A 15,661-nucleotide genomic window follows, 5' to 3' on the forward strand; every position below is an offset into this window, starting at 1 on the left:
CATACCCGTCCCGTGGGCGGTGGTGTAGAGGGTTACAGAAGCACATAATCGGTTCAGGAAGCCAAGCGTATTCCAATTTACGACTCATCATATAAATTATTTAATACATTACGAAAACTTTGTCCTGTTTTACAACTTAAATCATACTGCATTGGTGGAATTGTACTCAGTTTCTCCACAGGGTCAGTACATTACTATTTCAGAATACTGCTCTTATTCCAGAGTTATATTCCCATTCTAGAATGATAGTTCCATTCCAAAATGACATTCCCATTCCAGATTGATATAACCATTCCAAAATGACATTCCCATTCCTGAATATTTCTTTTCCGGAATGACATTCCTGTTCCAGCATGATATTTCCATTCCAGAATGATATTCTCATTTCTAAACGACAGTTCCATTCCAAAATGATAAAGATATCTGGCATCAATGTGGCTTCAATTTTCAGAATTACGTTTGGCTCTCTAAAAAAATACACTATATATGTATATATATATATATATACATATATATATATATATATATATATATATATATATATATATATATATATAACCCTCATAATATTTAGTTTAAAATAATTTATATTACACAAACTGCTTTTATAAATGACATCCAATTATTTTTGTCAGAATTATTTTTGGCCCAGAAATAAATTTGTACATTGTTTATGTATGTTTTAATACAATGTGTATTGTATTATTATTGACAAGAATTGTTATGTTGATATATTTATGTTGATTAATTAATGATTAATTAATCATTAACTGTTGCTTTTGTTAATAGTCGTTACGGATCATTATTTTTAATAATTATGAAATGTAATTTACATTTATCTTAATTAATTCTGTTGGTATTATTAAGTCATGTATGTCAAACACTGTTTAGCTTACCCACTTACATCAATATTCAGTTTACCCACCTACATCAATACGTAGGTTATAGACGTATATGATAAATATGACAATAATTACTCTCATCAATGTTCACGTTGAATCGTTTTTACGCAAATGGTTTCGATGCCATTTTTGGGAAGCTGTTTCCCTTCTGTTGTTCCCATCAATCATGAAGGGCGGGAAGAGGTAAAGCCATAACAGGGAATGGTTATTAAACATATTCATGCGTGTATGCGCGTGTGTTATATGATTTGAGTTAGTACGCTGTTATGGATATTTGAATGGGTGAACGTGAGTTAGTTTTTGTTCGCGTATATGTTCGGTTATGTGCGGTTATGTGTGTGTGTGTGAGAGAGAGAGAGAGAGAGAGAGAGAGAGAGAGAGAGAGAGAGAGAGAGAGAGAGAGAGAGAGTGAGAGAGAGAGAGAGAGAGAGAGAGAGAGAGAGAGAGAGAGAGAGAGAGAGAGAGAGAGAGAGAGAGAGAGAGAGAGAGAGAGAGAGAGAGAGAGAGAGAGTAAAAAGAAGGGATGAGGGAGACTCCAGCTTCACTTACCAATCGAGGAACAGAGGCAATGTCTTTAAACAGTTCCTACCACAATTCTCACCAGTCTACCACAATTCCCAGCAGCCTATCTACAATATTCCCATCATATTTGTGTGTGAGTGTGTGTGTGTGTGTGTGTGTGTGTGTGTGTGTGTGTGTGTGTGTGTGTGTGTGTGTGTGTGTGTGTGTGTGTGTGTGTGTGTGTGTGTTTGTGTGTGTGTGTGTGTGTGTGTGTGTGTGTGTGTGTGTGTGTGTGTGTGTGTGTGTGTGTGCGCTTCCTGCCACAGTTCTTGCGGCCTGCATGTGTGTGTGGTAATATCATTACAGGCTCTCGGATAATGAACCCACTTCACCTTTACTGAAAAAAAGCACTGCTTCTGTTCTTACTGTTGTATGCAAGAAGGTGTAACTATTATATATATATATATATATATATATATATATATATATATATATATATATATATATATATATATATATATATATATATATATATATATATATATATATATACAAAGATTATGAAACATATGAACACTGAATGACATAAGGACTGTGAGCTGTTTGTCATTTTGATATATTCCTTAGAGTATGCTGATATGTATAATGGCATACAAACACAATCTCAATATATACTGGCACTTCTTAAGGTATTCCGACACTTCTCAAGGAATTCTTTTCACTGTATACTTACACTTCTCAATGTATACTGAGAGTTCTCATTGATACAGTTACTTCTCAAGATATACTGACACTTCGCAAGGTACAATGACACTTCTCAAGGAATTCTGAAACACTTTCCAAAGTAAATTGACTTTTCTCAGACGTGCCTGTCGCGAGGCTGGAGCCTGGTAGATCCGTAAACCTAGGAGACATTAAGGAAGGGGACGATGTCTACTTCGAGTGCTCCATCACCTCGAACCCGAGAGTCTATAAGGTCATCTGGATCCACGAGGTCTGTGTCACTTTACATGCACTCTTGTATATTTGGACAAGAAAAAACATATGCTTTTTTAAAATCAGATAATAGTGACTTTAATCATTGTAAACATGTTTTTCTATAAATATATCTTATACATTTTGTTTAAATATGGCTATAGTGAAATCATTTGATGTATTGTTAGCCCACGAAAGGCTTGCTGTTGTAGTATCACACTGCATGAACACGTACGGAGGAAATACCCTGTGATGATTGTAATGTTTTTCACATTAAAGTCTGTAGAAATGTATTTTACGCTTTTCCTGGTGTATTTTTTCCCCTAGTAATGTCAACTTCAGAGCTGTGCATTGCAAGCTGCATGGGGAAGCCGTGGAGGGAAGAGCGACTTCCTCTACAAGTTATTTATTTTGAAATGTGTTTGGAAGGGAATTGAGCTGCAACCACGGCTGTTGTTTGGTGTAAAATGCAGGTAATGTACATTACCCAGCTGCAGGTGTAGTAAGCGTGGACTGAACACTGTGCTTGGCGTCCCACAGGGCCAGGAGCTGCACCACAACGTGTCTGCGGGCGTCATCGTCAGCAACCAGAGTCTGGTGATGCAGAGGGTTGGGAGGGCAGCATCCGGGCAGTACTCCTGCGTCGCCTCCAACATTCAGGGTGACGGCCACTCCAACCCGCAGCTCCTCAGAGTCAAGTGTGAGTGTGAGAGGTTGTCCTTGGGGCCCTGGGTAAGGGCTAGGTTGATTGATTGATGCAGGTTAAGCCACCCCAAGAGGTGGCACGGGCATGAATAACTCGTAAGTGGTAGATTTTTTTTAGTAAATGTAAACTGTGTGCCGAGGTTGCATTTAATCGTCAGGCTGCTATCGCGGGGGAAGGATACTGCTTGGCAGTATTTATGAGGGTGTCCAGCTGCCGGTCACAAGGGCTAGTATATCGCTCTGGAATATAACTTGATATATCAGGTCAGGTGTATAATATGATATACTATAATCTCTCAGATCAGGTGTACGACACAATTTACCAGAACAGTTGTGCACCAAATATTAGCAAGTATCAGCGCGAAAAGGTAAGATAATTATGAGGATAAAGCGCTAAGCCATTCAGACTATCACTTGGTATGAATATGAGGATAGGAAGGAGGAATGGTGCCCAACCACCTGGACTTTATCAGGGATCGAACATCGACGTCGCTTTGTCGACCAGCCGAAGTTGTTGCACATAACAGCAAGGAACCATAATAATTCTAACTAGCGATTAAACATTAACAACATATTTGTAACAGCAATTAGCTAAAATTGCCTTAGAAGCGTTGATAGAGGATTCACAGAGCTTGGACAGAAGTTACAAGAACATTAATAAGCGTTACAAAATATATAATAACTAACTAATAATAAACACAAGAGCTGCCTGTGACAGGGCAGGATTATGAACACAAAGACACGCGTCTATAAAAGTATAAGATGTTGGATTATGTTGAAGAGGTGTTGGATCCTTGGTGAAAACCTGTCTTAAAGATGTCCTTCTGCAAGATTTGGGAGAGAGAGAGAGAGAGAGAGAGAGAGAGAGAGAGAGAGAGAGAGAGAGAGAGAGAGAGAGAGAGAGAGAGAGAGAGAGAGAGAGAGAGAGAGAGAGAGAGAGAGAGAGAGAGAGAGAGAGAGAGAGAGAGAGAGAGAGAGAGAGAGAGAGAGAGAGAGAGAGAGAGAGAGAGAGAGAGAGAGAGAGAGAGAATATAAGTAAGAGAGGAGTGTGCATTACAGAACAAGAGTCAATACACACGTATAAACTTTATTTAAAAATGCAGAATAAAATTTAAATATATTATGCAATACATATCCCAGGCGCCCACTGGCGAGGTTCATTATATCCCAGGCGCCCACTGGGGAGGGGTCATTATATCCCAGGCGCCCACTGGCAAGGGGTCATTATATCCCAGGCGCCCACTGGCGAGGGGTCATTATATCCCAGGCGCCCACTGGCAAGGGGTCATTATATCCCAGGCGTCCACTGGTGAGGGGTCATTATATCCCAGGCGTCCACTGGCGAGGGGTCATTATATCCCAGGCGCCCACTGGCGAGGGGTCATTATATCCCAGGCGCCCACTGGCGAGGGGTCATTATATCCCAGGCGCCCACTGGCGAGGGGTCATTATATCCCAGGCGCCCACTGGGGAGGGGTCCAGACGAGTTTCTGGTCCTGACGTTTAATCTCAGGGAAATTCAGTTAATATATATTGTTGTTCCGACTCTTTGATTTTCTCTGGGCTCTTATCCTACCACCGTCCCAAACTATTTTGGAGGTCGTGATCATATCTTCTCTTTGTTACTGCAACCTTTCTTCCGTAGGAGCCGCGTCTCAGACTGATGTGAACTACTGAGGAGAATGGCGTGCTTTACTAATAGTGCTTCCCTATTAGCGCCTACCTTAACCTTAAACCTCTTTGGTGCATTTGTTCTAGAAGCTGTGGATGGAGATGGCTTCCTTTGTCTCTTCTTCATGCTTCTTGTTTATCATCCCCAATGGTTACGAATGCTGTCTTAGGTCTCTCTGGCCGCTGTGTATTTCAAATTTTATTTTGAAATTTGAAATTTTCCTCTGAAATTTAAAATTTCCCTTGATTTTTTCCTTTGAAATTTGACATTTCTCTTTGAAATTTGAAATTTTACTTTAAAATTTTCCTTTGGAAATTGAAATTTCCCTTGACAATTTCCTTCGAAATTTGACTTTTCTCTTTAAAATTAGACATTTCTCTTTGAAATTTGTCATTTCTCTTTGAAATTTGAAATTTCCCTTTAAGAAATGTCGTTCTGTTTTTTCTCATCTGAAAACAAGAGACAAACGTCTGTCGCGAGCCACAACATCTACTTGCTGGATGTTCTACATCTACTATTCTTCACCTACTCCCTACTACTACTCTTGGATGTGATGGTATCCCCACTAGCATCACCAGGTCGGCAACCAGGAGACCTGGTCGACGACCGGGCCGCGGGGACGCTAAGCCCCGGAAGCACCTCAAGGTAACCTCAAGGTAACCCTTTACCTCCGCTCTCTCATCTCTGGCACAAGTCTCGCATCTCAGTCCTTTGCCTCTAGCAAGTGGAAGTCAGGTGTGTAATTTTTAGTGGAGGTTATGTGTGTGTGTCTTGCAAGCTTAGGGTCAAGTGTATCTCTTGTAGCTCGGGTCAAATGTGTTTCTTAGGTGGAGGAGAGAGTTCAAGTGTGTCTCATGCACTGGGGGTCAAGAGTGTGTGTGTGTGTGGTGCAGGCTGTAAGTGTATATACACTGACACACACACACACGCTCTCTCTCTCTACACTCACAGTGACACTCCCCAACCTATCCTCTTGCATATTTAAACGGGTATTTTAATATGTCTACGTTTAATATAGCTCCACCCTTGGTCTCTCCCTCCTGTCCTCTCTACCTTCTGTCCTATCTCTCTTCTATCCTCTCTCCCTTCTATCCTCTCTCCCTTCTATCCTCTCTCCCTTCTATCCTCTCTCCCTTCTATCCTCTCTTTCTTCTGTCCTCTCTCGTCTATCTTCTCTTCCTTCTGTCCTCTCCATTCTATCCACTCTCCCTTCCATCCTCTCCGTTCTATCCACTCTCCCTTCCATCCTCTCCCTTCTGTCCCATCACCCTTCAGTCCTCTCTCCCGTCCTACTGGAGTTTAAACTCCCTCGTGCCTTTCATCACAAGCTCCTGAACCAACCACTGAACGCCCCGTGACACGCCCCAAATGTTCACTCGCAGCTGGACAAAGTTTTCTCATTGAACACCTCGAGTATTGGTCTTTCCACGTCACTTTGTCGCAGGGTTTGAACTTGAGTCCTATTTAAAGAATGTCTGGATTTGTGTGTGTTAGATCGAGAGCAAGATTTGATAAAAGGAAAACAAAAAAGATTCCAAATATTTCTCTCTTTCGGATAAATATTTTCACGATTATTTATTATGTCTTTGTGCGATAGATTTAGTTATGAGAGACTACATGTCTAAATTTAATTAATGTGTTGTTTATTAGTTATTGGGGGAGCTGTTTCCATCGATTTCTGTTAGCGAGACTCTGCTCTCGTTTTTTCCCTCTGTCAGTGTTTTATCAGGAATCATGATAGACATCATCTATTCATTTCTAGACCTCTTCATATATCATTCTCGACCCTTTCACCTCTCATTTTAAACCCTCTCACTCGTCATTTTAGACCTTCTCACCCGTCATTTTAGACCTTCTCACCCGTCATTTTAGACCCTCTCAGCCGTCATTCTAGTCCCTGTCACCCATCATTCTAGATCCCTGTCACTCGTCATTCTAGACTCTGTCATGCGTCATTCTAGACCCTGTCAGGTGTCATTCTAGACCCTCTCAGCTGTCATTCCAGACCCTCTCAGCTGTCATTATAGACCATCTCAGGTGTCATTCTAGACCCTCTCAGGTGTCATTCTAGACCCTCTCACCCGTCATTTTAATAACGTGTGCAGGTATCCGAGTAAGAGCGGTGTCCTGACCCTGATCTGTCCGGCAGACTCGCCTGTGTGTCGCCAGAGGCAGATGGTCTACCTGGGGGCCGCCAGGTACGAACAGGTTAGTGTGACCTGTGACCTGGACGCCTTTCCAGCGCCTCTAGACTTCCGCTGGACCTTCAACAACAGCGGCGAGAGCGCTGATGTGCCTCAGGTACGGCAACTGCAACTTCAGGTTAGAAGTAGTTTTTTAACTTCAGAAGTAGTTTTTATATTCTTCTTCTGGGGAAGTCGTCTCACCTTTGTCTTCAGGGATGTCGTCCCACCTCTCTTTCCTTCAGGTGAGTCCTTTATTACATTTCTCACCATTAGTACTCACCTTTCCTTTCCCAATGGGTGGATTTACGCACTACTGAGGATTTAACTTACGCAGTTGGATGCTAAATACACGCTTGTCAAAAGCTAATTAAGTCAAGCCTTTCTGCCAAATAACCATCACGCTGAAATTAATTAAAGGACGTATAAGAAGTGTTAGACATCTGATGATCAAGATTTGTTAAGTGCTTCACACTCACTCACAAGCCTTAAATGATTATGCCGAGAGACGGGATCAGGAAAGAAGCCGAGTTTAGTAATGTTCATGACCAAATTGTTATAATATATCTCCGTGCATGAACGAATGAAGAACACGAGTCGTCACCTTATGTCATCGGCCGACAGGAGCACATCATCTCCAGAGGGTGGCGATCAACCGTGGTGTACACCCCAAACACAGAGCTCGACTACGGCACTTTGCTCTGCTGGGGACTTAACTCCGTCGGTCTTCAACGTCACCCCTGCGTCTTCCACACCTTCCCTGCCGGTAGGTACCTCTAGCGTTGCCTCCTGCGTGATGTCAATACGCGTCTGGTGTCCACGCTCTTTCGTGAACATAAGACATGATCGCGGCTTCGGATTACTACTGACCCTGAGTGTGTGTTTCTGCCGGAACAGATCACCCGGACCCCGTCCACAACTGCACGGTACACAATGTGTCCAAGACGACCGTCGACGTTGGATGTGTAGCCGGATTTGACGGTGGTCTTCCCCAGAGCTTTTTCATGGAACTGTACGAGGCCGGCCAAGGCCGTCTTTTGGCCAACATCACCAACAAGGTAAGTTTAGTCAAAGCCTTTTTCTCGTAGAGACGACGCCGGCTGAGGCCGTCTCCTGCCCAGGATATTTGTTCCAAAATTCCTTTGATTTAAACAACTTAAAGAAATCATATCATCTATAGTATAAAACATTCTTTAGACTCCAGTAGTAGTAGTATGTATGTATGTATAGTAGTATGGTGGCACTGTGGTTGACTATTATTGTGGTGGTGTCGCAGGTGCCGGTGTTCACCGTAGAGGGCCTGGAGGCGGGGCTGGCCCTGGAGGGCGTGGTGTACGCCTATAACAACAAGGGCCGAGGAGAGGAGGTGGCACTCTCGGCCCACACTCTCGTTCACATCCCCGAGAGACGCACAGGTGAGGCACCTACAGCCTTTGTGTTGCTTCCTATTGTGCTGCATCCTGCCAATCTCCCCATCTATTTCTCTATCTGTCCCTCTTCCCAGCTATATATATATATATATATATATATATATATATATATATATATATATATATATATATATATATATATATATATATATATATATATATATATGTCGTACCTAATAGCCAGAACGCACTTCTCAGCCTACTATTCAAGGCCCGATTTGCCTAATAAGCCAAGTTTTCATGAATTAATGTTTTTTCGTCTACCTAACCTACCTAACCTAACCTAACCTAGCTTTTTTGGCTACCTAACCTAACCTTACCTATAAATATAGGTTAGGTTAGGTTAGGTAGGGTTGGTTAGGTTCGGTCATATATCTACGTTAATTTTAACTCAAATAAAAAAAAATTGACCTCATACATAGAGAAAAGGGTTGCTTAATCATTTCATAAGAAAAAAATTAAAGTAAATATATTAATTCAGGAAAACTTGTCTTATTAGGCAAATCGGGCCTTGAATAGTAGGCTGAGAAGTGCGTTCTGGCTACTAGGTACGACATATATATATATATATATATACATATATATATATATATATATATATATATATATATATATATATATATATATATATATATATATATATATATATATATATATATATATATATATATATATATAGTGTGTGTGTAAATCACGAAAATTATCACGTGATGAAAAATGTGACAGTGTAGTAGTTTTCTACATAAAACAAGAAACTATACATGACACACGGTTTAATATTGCTGCGAGTGTTAATTATTTTAATGAATGTTTCAGTAGATTAAATTAGCTTTAACTTGTTGGATTACTCTCAGGTGCTCTCTGACTCACTCTTTCATCCTCATAACTCGCGCTTCCTCCCTCATGACCCCTCTCACACTTCCTCCCTCATGACCCCCCTCCCTCACACTGCCTCACGGGTCCCTCACTTGCCCCCGCCAGCGGCGGTAAAGCCCCTGCCGGAGCCAAGTGTTCCAGACGACGTCCAGCTCTTCCCCACCACGACGACGGCCGTGTTGGTGAGCGTGTCGTGGGGCGCTCTGCTCCTCGTCGTCTTCCTCTGCGTCGTCGTCAGACTTCGCGGGCGTGCGGGCGTGGTGGGTGAGCCACCGGTGGACGGCCTCTCTAAGATCAACGAGGCTGCGTTCAAGGACCCGAACCCTGCCCCAGATTCCTGCAGAATCCACGATGAGAATCCCGATGTTATTCCTCAGTCAGGTGAGTTATGACGTAAATGGGGGGGGGGGGATTGTGTGAAACTCAGGTTCGGCTTCAGTGGAAGCCTCGGGAGTGCAGTAGTACCCCAGGTTGCAATTCTTTTGACCATGTCATGGTGTAGTCGTTTAGAGCGTGCATCTGGGAATACCCAGCGCATAGGTTCGAACCCTCATCACGACTATTGTAGATTTCCTTTTTGATATCTCACGATAATGTGATCTTTCTGTATATAGTAATAGTCTTTCAGTGACGGACTGAGAGTAAAGGGGTATTTCCTTAAGTGTAAAGATATTTCACCTTAGAGTAGAGGAATATTCCCCAGAGAGTAAAGGAATATTCCCCCGAGGGTAAAGGAATATTCCCCCCAAGAGTAAAGGAATTTTCCCCCCAAGAGTAAAGGAATATTCCCCCCAAGAGTAAAGGAATTTTTCCCCCAAGAGTAAAGGAATATCCCCCAAGAGTAAAGGAATATCCCCCAAGAGTAAAGGAATATTCCCCTAAGAGTAAAGGAATATCCCCCAAGAGTAAAGGAATATTCCCCTAAGAGTAAAGGAATATTCCCCCCAAGAGTAAAGGAATTTTCCCCCCAAGAGTAAAGAAATATTCCCCCCAAGAGTAAAGGAATATTCCCCTAAGGGTAAAGGAATATTCCCCTAAGGGTAAAGGAATATTCCCCCGTGGGTAAAGGGAAGGTTCTCTAACAAGAGCCAGAGCAAACACTGGAAAAGGTTAAAACAATACTATATTTTTTATACAGGAATTCCGGTAAAGGTATTTGTAGTGGTGGTCTGTTCCTCCCCTTCCCTCTGCCTCCTCCTGGGTTTCACTCCCCCCCCCCCTTTATTTCCCCCCCTTTTCCTTGTCTCTTCTCCCCTTCCCTTCCCTTTTCCCCCTCCCTACTCTTCCACCTAACCTTCTCCTCTTGCTCCTTTATCATCAACGAATGCAGTTCTAGGCATTATTGATCTTTCTTGTATCTATATGTCTGTATCTGTCTGCCAGTATGTCTGTCTCTCTTGTCTTTCTGTCTGTCTCGCTGTATCTCTCTGTCTGTCTTGCTCTGTCTGTCTGTCAGTCTCGCTCTGTCTGTCTGTCTGTTTACCAGACCACACACTAGAAAGTGAAGGGACGACGACGTTTCGGACCGTCCTGGACCATTGTCAATCTGTCTGTTGTCTGTCAAGTCTGTCTGTCTGTCTGTCTGTCTGTCTGTCTGTCTGTCTGTCTGTTTGTCTGTCTGTCTGTCTGTCTGTCTGTCTGTCTGTCTGTCTGTCTGTCTGTCTGTCTGTCTGTCTGTCTGTCTGTCTGTCTGTCTGTCTGTCTGTCTGTCTGTCTGTCTGTCTGTCTCTCAAATTTTACCTCGCTCGTGACTAACCAAGTTTAGTGTTCATTATCAGAGGTCAATCAAAGGACTACGTAAATTGAAATAACTCCCCCGTTGGACGGAGGTGTTTGGGCAACTTTTCCATACATCTGATGCCTCTGCTCAACTATGTATCCAGGAAGTAGTGAACTGTTGTGGGTTGAATCCTGGCAAAGGTCAATAGTTTGACAAGCTCTTTGTATAAAAAACGAGGAAACATTATGGAGCTTTCACCTCACATGGCGCTGTCAGCCACCAATATGGTAATGACACTGTCAGCCTTCCAACGTAACATTGTTTACATATTGTTAACCGATTAAAAAGACAGTGAGCAGCCCACTGTCATCTGTAGCATGGCCAGTGAGCAGCCCATTGACAGCCTCCAAGATGACGCAGGCCGGAGGTGACCGGCTACCACGATCTGTCTGGTAAAATTATCTTCCTTTTGGTTGACAGAGACGCAGGCTTGGCACGAGAGGAGAGTTAAGACCATTACCTCCGCTGCCTCGCTTCTTGATGCCTACCAAGCTCTCCACAGCTACCAGGTGAGAGGGAGGGAAGGATGGAGAGAGGGAGGGAAGGATGGAGAGAGGGAGGGAGAGAGGGAGAGAGGGCATGAAGGAGAAGTGACGAAAAGTAGGCGGAAATGAGCAAACGAGAAGTGAGAATGTATTAGGTACAGAAATATATGATAACGAAAAGATTGATAAGAGTAATGAGGAAGGATAGAGAGAGAGAGAGAAAAAAGAGAAAGTCAAAATAATTCAAACAGAGAACACCCCATAAAATATATCCATTGAGAGGCCAAACAATTAGACCGGCTCCAGCCTATAGCAACCCCCCCCCCCCCCCCTCCCGGCTGCCACAGCGAACCCCGAACAATCGCGGCGTGTAAAATTCTCATGTCAACTATCTCTGACGAAGCCCCAAAATCCATAAATCCCTCTTACCTATTTACCGAATCGTCGGCCACGGAGACAAGGGACGGAAACTTGCCCGCTAGCGGGCCTCCAAATCGTCCCAATACGTAAAGTCAGGCCTCATTATCTCAGAAACAGCTCCCGAATCAGGTTCAATTTACCAAATCCCTCTCTTTCTCTTTCTCCCATCTAGACTTCAAAATAATCTTGCATTTAACAGAATTTATTTAGTGAGAACAAGGAAGATACGAGAGATTAATGGTCATTGCTGAGGTTCCGGGATGCTGGTTCTCACGGAATCGGACGTGGAAGCTGGCGATGGTTGGGCATGAAATGGGAGCCATCAGACTGCCATTCACAGAGCACAGGAACACCTATCTCGCTCTGGTGACCTCTATCTCACGGATGAATCACAAATTAGAGTCGCTGCCTGGGATTACAGAAGCTGTTGGGGTGATATGTGGCAGCGGAGGCTTCTTCCCGCACAATCCAGAGCAAAGAGAGGACACAAGAATGGGAGAAAGACAGGGAAGAAAGCAGGGGAGAAGGCAGGTGAGATGCTAGAGGAGAAGGCAGACAGGGAGAAGGGAGAGAGAGAGAGAGCCAGGAGAGAAAGTAGACGAGAAGACAGGATAGAAGGGAAAGATTGGAGGCAGACAGAAAGGGGAAGATAGGGAGGAGATAAGGAAGAGGGGAGGATGGGAAGAGGCAGGGAGAAGAGAGGAGGAAGAAAGAAGAGGGGATAGAGAAAGGGAGATGAAAAACAGAGGGGTAGCCAGTGAGGAGGAAAGCAAAGATGGAGAGAGGGAGGAAGACATGAAGGGAGGGAGGAAGGGAAGGAATGACCTAAAGAAGGAGGCGGCGACGAGGATGTCTGGGTCGACACAGGAGAATATGCACAGGTAAAACCAAGGTATGCAGGGAGGGGGTGTAGGGAGGTACACTAAGAAGGGTAGAGCGAGGTGTGGATAAATTAAATTTGTCCACATTTGATTTCATTTAAATTCGTCGACATAACATCAGTAATAAAATATGTATAATGTGTTAAATTCTTATCTGGAAATATAAGTCTTTTTCAGAGTAATATCTTATTCAAAAAATATATTTTTCCTTGATATGCTGTCAACGAGAGTCCAGAGCTTCATGCTCGTTGCCTTCACGTTTATTACATTGTGTCTCACATTCTTTTGTTTTCCAGCCAGCTGGTAGTGGGGGTTGTGGCGCGTTGTTGCAGAAGGGTGTAGTTGCATCGTCGTACAAGTTGAACAACCTCAGTCAACAGTACCACTCCGTTGCACCTGTAAGCCATTCCACTGCACCTGTAAGCCACTCCGCTGCACTTGTAAGCCACGCCGCTGCACCTGTAAGCCACAGACCTACTCACAGCCACCACGCCCGCGACCTAGTCTCCTCTAAGACACCTGTTGGCTCCAGCACAGAGGTTGTGGGTGCACCTGCTAGACGTCCACAGGAACTATACCGACAAGCCGTCCCCTTCAGGTCTCCTGCAGAAGCGGGCGGGCAAGAATGTTCCCCCTACATGCTCTCTTCAAAATCAAAACGGCAAGAACAAGCCACGTTGACCAAATTTTCAGCAGCAAAAGGGCAAGATCACTTACTATTGACATCCTCTTCAGCTGCAAGAGCCTTAGAGCGTGATGCATTGCTGTCCTCTGCAACGAAAGAGCAAGAACACGACTCACTGATGTTTCCTTCAGCAGCAAAAGAGCGCGAGCTCCACACGTTGATGTCCTCTTCAGCAGTGAAGGGGCAAAGACACTCCTTGTTGATGCCCTACTCTACGGCAGGCGAGGGCCCTACTCTAAGGTGTGAAGGCCACCCTCGAGAGCTGGACACATGCTCCCCCCTCATCACAGGACAGAAGGAGAGCTCCGTTTGAGAAACAAAACGAAAAAGGGATTTATAACCCACAGAAATTGTGTCGATTCAGTGATACTTTAGAAAATGTCTATTAAAATTTGCGTTACAGTGTAGCACTTTTGTGAAGAGTTTACTGAATATTTTAGTTGCAGTGAAGCTTTTTGTTTATAAATATTTCCTGCAGTGAGAAACCTTTTTGGGTAGCATGTTCAAAACTGAAATGACTTCACTGCTGTCAAATAAATTTACTTACTTTCATAAACATAAAGTAGGTCTATTGCTTTTTTATTGATACTGTATTTTGTCCTAATAGAACGAAGTTGGATTCGTCCTATTAGAATTTAGAATTTAGGTTTATTTACAGAAACACCACGTGAGAGAGATAAACGCTTTGATTATAAAATGGTTTTCACAGTGAGAATACCGGAGAGTTCAACACAGGAAACATTGATGACTATTATTTTCCTTTCGACAATACAGTTTTAATGCTGGCTTCCAGGACAGACCAGGGCGGCAAAATGGACTCACAGCCTAGTGGACCAAACTCTCACAAGTCAAGCCTGGCCTCGGGCTGGGCTTGGGGAGTAGAAGAACTCCCAGAACCCCATCAAGCAGGTATCAAGCAGGTAACAACCACAGTGAGCTGTCAAGCGAATATGTGAGCTTCCTCCACAGTCTACCTAGTGTCCTCTACTTGGAACTGTCGGAAGAGCTACGCCCTCGCTTCTTGCAGGGTCGGTGTTCGATCCCCGAGGGTTCAATTGGATGGACACTGTTCCCACACTCTGTGCTTCCAGGCCCATTTCCTCGTCCTGTCCTTGCCATGTGTTGGCTACTGTGTTGACTACTGAGATGGCTACTGTGTTGATTATTGTGTTGACTACTGTGTTGGCTATGGTGTTGGCTACTGTAGTGATTAAAGTGTTGATTACCGTGTTGACAACTGAGTTGGCTACTGTGTTGAGTTTTGGGGTGATTCTGTGTTGAGTACTGTGTTGACTACTTTGACGACTGCGGTGTTGAGAAATGTGTTGACTACTGTAATGACTACTGTGTTGACTACTGAGTTGACAACTGTGATAACTACCAAGTTGACAACTATGATGACTAATGAGATGACTACTGTGTTGACTACATTCTGACTACAACAGTCAACTATAATCTTCTAATCATTTCCAATATATTAAATAATATAATTCTTAAAATAATTTCAAGTCCTGACAGTGTGTTAAAACTGATACAGAAGATTAATAGAGTAAATTATTATTATTATTATTATTATTATTATTATAAATACACTCATATATCAAAAATGTAAACACAATACTCCTTAAATCAAACGTTTAAACATGAATTGGACTTTTAGGTTTGAAATTAAAATTATATATAAAAATATTGTATTTTATCCTAAATGTAATTCATACGTGTCTTCCGCTTACTAGGGACGCCAGAGGTAAGTTAAGCAGTGTTTGTTACTATATGTGTCAGATAGTTTTCGCTTATTCGTACTTTTGTTCCTCTTAAGTGGCTGTTAATGATACCAACGACGTTGCAACCTTAATCACTCTACTGTCAGCAGTCTAAAAACCAACAAGGCAACTTACATTGCAAAAAATATTCAACTAAAAAATGCAATTATTAAAATTAAAAATATATATTCAAGAAAATCCATTTAATAGTTCTCATTAAACTCAAGTTAAGAAGATTCATTAGAATTTAGTCTGACGCGAAAAAATATTTATAAATAATGTTTACGCCTGTGACATATCATGATATATGTACTAAATATGTACTGTATATGTATTGAAGGGTCTTAAAAGAAGGACAAAAAAGAAAAATACTCGTCACTTTCTAATTATTTTGATTTCATGG

General features: G+C 42.7%; 1 protein-coding gene across 1 annotated transcript in view; it reads left to right on the plus strand.

The window, feature by feature from the left end:
- The window catches only part of LOC123756379 (nephrin), a 49,908-nt gene extending 34,726 nt beyond the window's left edge, over positions 1–15,182 (plus strand). Inside the window, exons 7-15 of the mRNA XM_045739485.2 lie at positions 2,267–2,397; positions 2,919–3,078; positions 6,905–7,056; positions 7,563–7,704; positions 7,836–7,996; positions 8,215–8,353; positions 9,350–9,625; positions 11,445–11,533; positions 13,107–15,182. Of these exons, the coding sequence (XP_045595441.2) occupies positions 2,267–2,397; positions 2,919–3,078; positions 6,905–7,056; positions 7,563–7,704; positions 7,836–7,996; positions 8,215–8,353; positions 9,350–9,625; positions 11,445–11,533; positions 13,107–13,808 (1,952 nt within the window). The 3' untranslated portion in view covers positions 13,809–15,182. The remainder of the gene's footprint in view (positions 1–2,266; positions 2,398–2,918; positions 3,079–6,904; positions 7,057–7,562; positions 7,705–7,835; positions 7,997–8,214; positions 8,354–9,349; positions 9,626–11,444; positions 11,534–13,106) is intronic.
- Positions 15,183–15,661: the final 479 nt, after the last annotated feature.

This window comes from Procambarus clarkii, chromosome 25 (assembly GCF_040958095.1).
Source record: "Procambarus clarkii isolate CNS0578487 chromosome 25, FALCON_Pclarkii_2.0, whole genome shotgun sequence".
Lineage (NCBI taxonomy): Eukaryota > Metazoa > Arthropoda > Malacostraca > Decapoda > Cambaridae > Procambarus > Procambarus clarkii.